Raw genomic sequence first — 3,345 nt, 5'->3', positions numbered from 1 at the left:
CAAAATGAAAAGTTTGAAAATTACATTTGTTAGAGGGGAAGTTGCTTTCAATGTTAACTTCAGCAGCACCTTTTAGCCAGGATCCTTGTTCAGTTCATTCCTCTACAGAACCTCTTAACCAGGATCCTTGCTGAGTTTATTCCTCTGCAGCACCTCTTAACCAGGATCCTTGCTCAGTTTATTCCTCTGCAGAACCACTTAACCAGGATCCTTGCCGAGTTCATTCCTCTGCAGCACCTCTTAACCAGGATCCTTGCTCATTTCATTCCTCTGCAGCACCTCTTCATCAGAATCCTTGCTCACTTCATTCCTCTGCAGAACCTCTCCACCAGGATCCTTGCTCACTTCATTCCTCTTCAGCACCTCTTCACCAGGATCCTTGCTCAGTTCATTCCTCTGCAGAACCTCTCCACCAGGATCCTTGCTCACTTCATTCCTCTTCAGCACCTCTTCACCAGAATCCTTGCTCAGTTCATTCCTCTGCAGAACCTCTCCGCCAGGATCCTTGCTCACTTCATTCCTCTGCAGCACCTCTTCACCAGAATCTTTGCTCACTTCGTTCCTCTCTGGCGTTTCAATGTCCCTGTGTGGTTCCGCTGGCTCGGCCGTGCTCTCTGGCGGCGGTGGGGGTCTCTCGCCGGCCGGGGGGCGGTAGTCAGCCCACCTGCCCACCCTCCGGACCTCCTCGGCCACCGCGGGGGCGTTCCTGCAGGGGTTGTGGTCGTAGGTGACCAGCTTGAGGTTGGGCAGGTGGCTGAGGCTGGGGAAGAAGCGGATCTGGTTGCGGTCCACGTCGATGATCTCCAGGCTGGGCATGTGGAGCAGCACGGCGGGGAAGTCGCTGAGCTGGTTGTCGGCCAGCCAGATGCTGTGCAGCTCCGGCAGGCGGAGCAGCTCGCCGGGCAGCGCCTCCAGCTGGTTGCAGCCGGCGTGCAGCACCCGCAGGCGGCGCAGCTCGCCCAGCACCGCGGGCAGCCGCTCGAAGCGGTTCCCCTCGATCCACAGCGTGTGCAGCTCGGCCAGCGAGCCCAGCTCGGGCGGCAGCCCGCACAGCGCGTTGTTGCCCAGGTAGAGGATGGAGAGCTGGCGGAGGCGGCACACCGGCCGGGGCAGCTCCCGGAAAGAGTTGAAGTCCAGCGCCAGGATCTGCAGGCAGCCCAGCAGCTGGAACTCGGGCGGGAGGCTGCTGAGGTTATTGTTGCTCAGGTACAGCTTCATCAGCTCAGTGAAGGCGCAGAGCTGCAGGGGGAACCTCCTCAGATGCTTCCCGCTCAAATCCATCATCTTATCCGGGGGCATCTCCTCCGCGTCGCCCCCCAGCAGCAACTTCTGGCAGGATTTGGAAGGGAAGAATGCGAGCACAGACATAATGGTATTCCCCATTCCAACTACATGTTTCACTGGAATCACACACCAGCGCTCCTGGATGCTGCGACTGAGCCTTTCAAAGTTCCCCCCTCAAGCTTTTAAATGAAGGCTTGGGATTGCAGACAGTGTTGCTGATAACTGCAGGAATGCTGCTTTGCAAAGAGCGTTGACCGTGACCTGACAGCAAGGACCATATAAGTTAAACTTCATTGTTAAGAATCCAGCACACTCTCTGCCACCTCCTTCCTTATCTCCAGACCCTAGTGCTGCTTGTACATTCGCCAAAGCAGAGTACAGCAACTACTCAATGACATCCCACCGAAGTGGATGTGGCCAAGTCTATCACACACACACACAGCTTCATTTTTATACTTCAGACAACGTTTAATGCAAGCCAGATCCCCCCAAAACGAATGTCCTTATACATTGCTTGTTTTAAGTTTCATAAAATAAGACATGCTGCAGTCTTAAGACGGGAATTTTATATATTAATTTTATCAATGAAACTGTTTATTCCTTTCTGTCTAGTGCAGCTTTTGATTGGATGCACAGCAATGCTGACACATGCAAGACAGAAGCCAACTCTGCTTCTTGTCATTTTTTTCCAGAATACCAGCCTGTGATACTTTAACCATAGAGATATTCAGCATAAAAATTAAAACCCCTTCAAGGCAACTGACCTAACAATTCTAATCCATTTTCCAGCAGTTTTCTGCTTATATTTTTGGTTGCTCGCCAGGTGTTATTCTCCCCACCCCCCCACATTCGTTTCAATTTTGGTCTGGTTCATTGCATCCATAGAATCCCACCAGTGTAGAACGAGGCCATTCAGCCCATCTAGTCTCACCAATTCTCCAGCAGAGCATCTAATCCTGGTCCACTCACCACCCCATCCCATAACCCACATATTTACCCCAGTAATCCCCCTAACCTACATGTCTTGGGACACTAAGGGACAATTTAGCAGGGCCAATCCACCTAACGTGCACATCTTTGGACTGTGGGAGGAAACCAAAGTACCTGGTGGAAACATGGGGAGAACGTGCAAACTCCACACAGACCATCACCCAAGGCCAGAATTGAACCCAGGTCCCTAGCACTGTGAAGTAGCAGTGCTAACCACTGCACCAGTCTCCACTGTGCACTTGTTCTATGAGAAATAAATCCATTCTATCAATTCCTGGGTCAAGAGAAGAAATTTGAGATCTGTTGAGCAAATATAGATTATAATGTGAAAACACAAGGAAATGCACAGAAATCTGGTTTTTATTGGTGGCACAGTGGTTAGCACTGCTGCCCCACAACACCAGGAACCCGGGTTCACTTCCAGGCTTGGATCACTGTCTGCACATTTTCCCTTTGTCTATGTGTTTCCCCCAGATGCTCCGGTTTCCGGAGTCTGAAAGACGTGCTGGTTAGGTGCATTGGTCATTCTAAGTTCTCCCTCACATACACGCGGGGCAGGGTAGGTGTAGGAAAATGCTTTGTTGAAATGGCGACGCGGGCCGAAGGGCCTGTTTCCCATGCTGGGTTGTTCTTTGTGCACCTGAACAGGCACCGGTGGCAATTAGGGGATTATCACAATAACTTCATTGCAGTGATAATGTAAGCCTACTTTTAAAACTAACAAATAAACTTAAAACTTTACTTAAGGCTTCCACATCACAACATGGTACTGTTGATGTGTACCGTTAGTTTATGCAGTATAACTTGTTATACTGAACCCATGCAAAAAAAAACAGTTAAGGGAACAACAAGTTAACAGTTAAACAATTTCTGCTGCATTCTCCATGGCAAAACCTATAAGACCATAAGGCATTAGGAGCAGAATTAGGCCACGCAGCCCATCGAGTCTGCTCCCCCATTCAATCATGGATGATATTTTTCTCATCCCCATTCTTCTGCTTTTTCACCATAAACCCGGACTAATCAAGAACTTATTTATCGCTGTCTTCAAGACACTCAGTGACCTGGCCT

The 3,345-nt window shown here is 50.1% G+C and overlaps 1 protein-coding gene across 1 annotated transcript; it reads right to left on the bottom strand.

Annotated features, from left to right (window-relative positions):
• Nucleotides 1-240: 240 nt before the first annotated feature.
• Nucleotides 241-1,398, bottom strand: lrrc10 (leucine rich repeat containing 10). The gene has a single exon (XM_080191504.1). The coding sequence runs from the start codon at nt 1,381-1,383 to the stop codon at nt 241-243; it is 1,143 nt and encodes a 380-aa protein (XP_080047630.1). The 5' UTR covers nt 1,384-1,398.
• Between the last annotated feature and the right edge of the window lie 1,947 nt (nt 1,399-3,345).

Source organism: Carcharhinus amblyrhynchos, chromosome 6, assembly GCF_965287045.1.
Source record: "Carcharhinus amblyrhynchos chromosome 6, sCarAmb.v2.hapA, whole genome shotgun sequence".
Lineage (NCBI taxonomy): Eukaryota > Metazoa > Chordata > Chondrichthyes > Carcharhiniformes > Carcharhinidae > Carcharhinus > Carcharhinus amblyrhynchos.
Note: the sequence above shows the minus strand (reverse complement) of the source record. Positions and strands in the feature narration are given on the sequence as shown.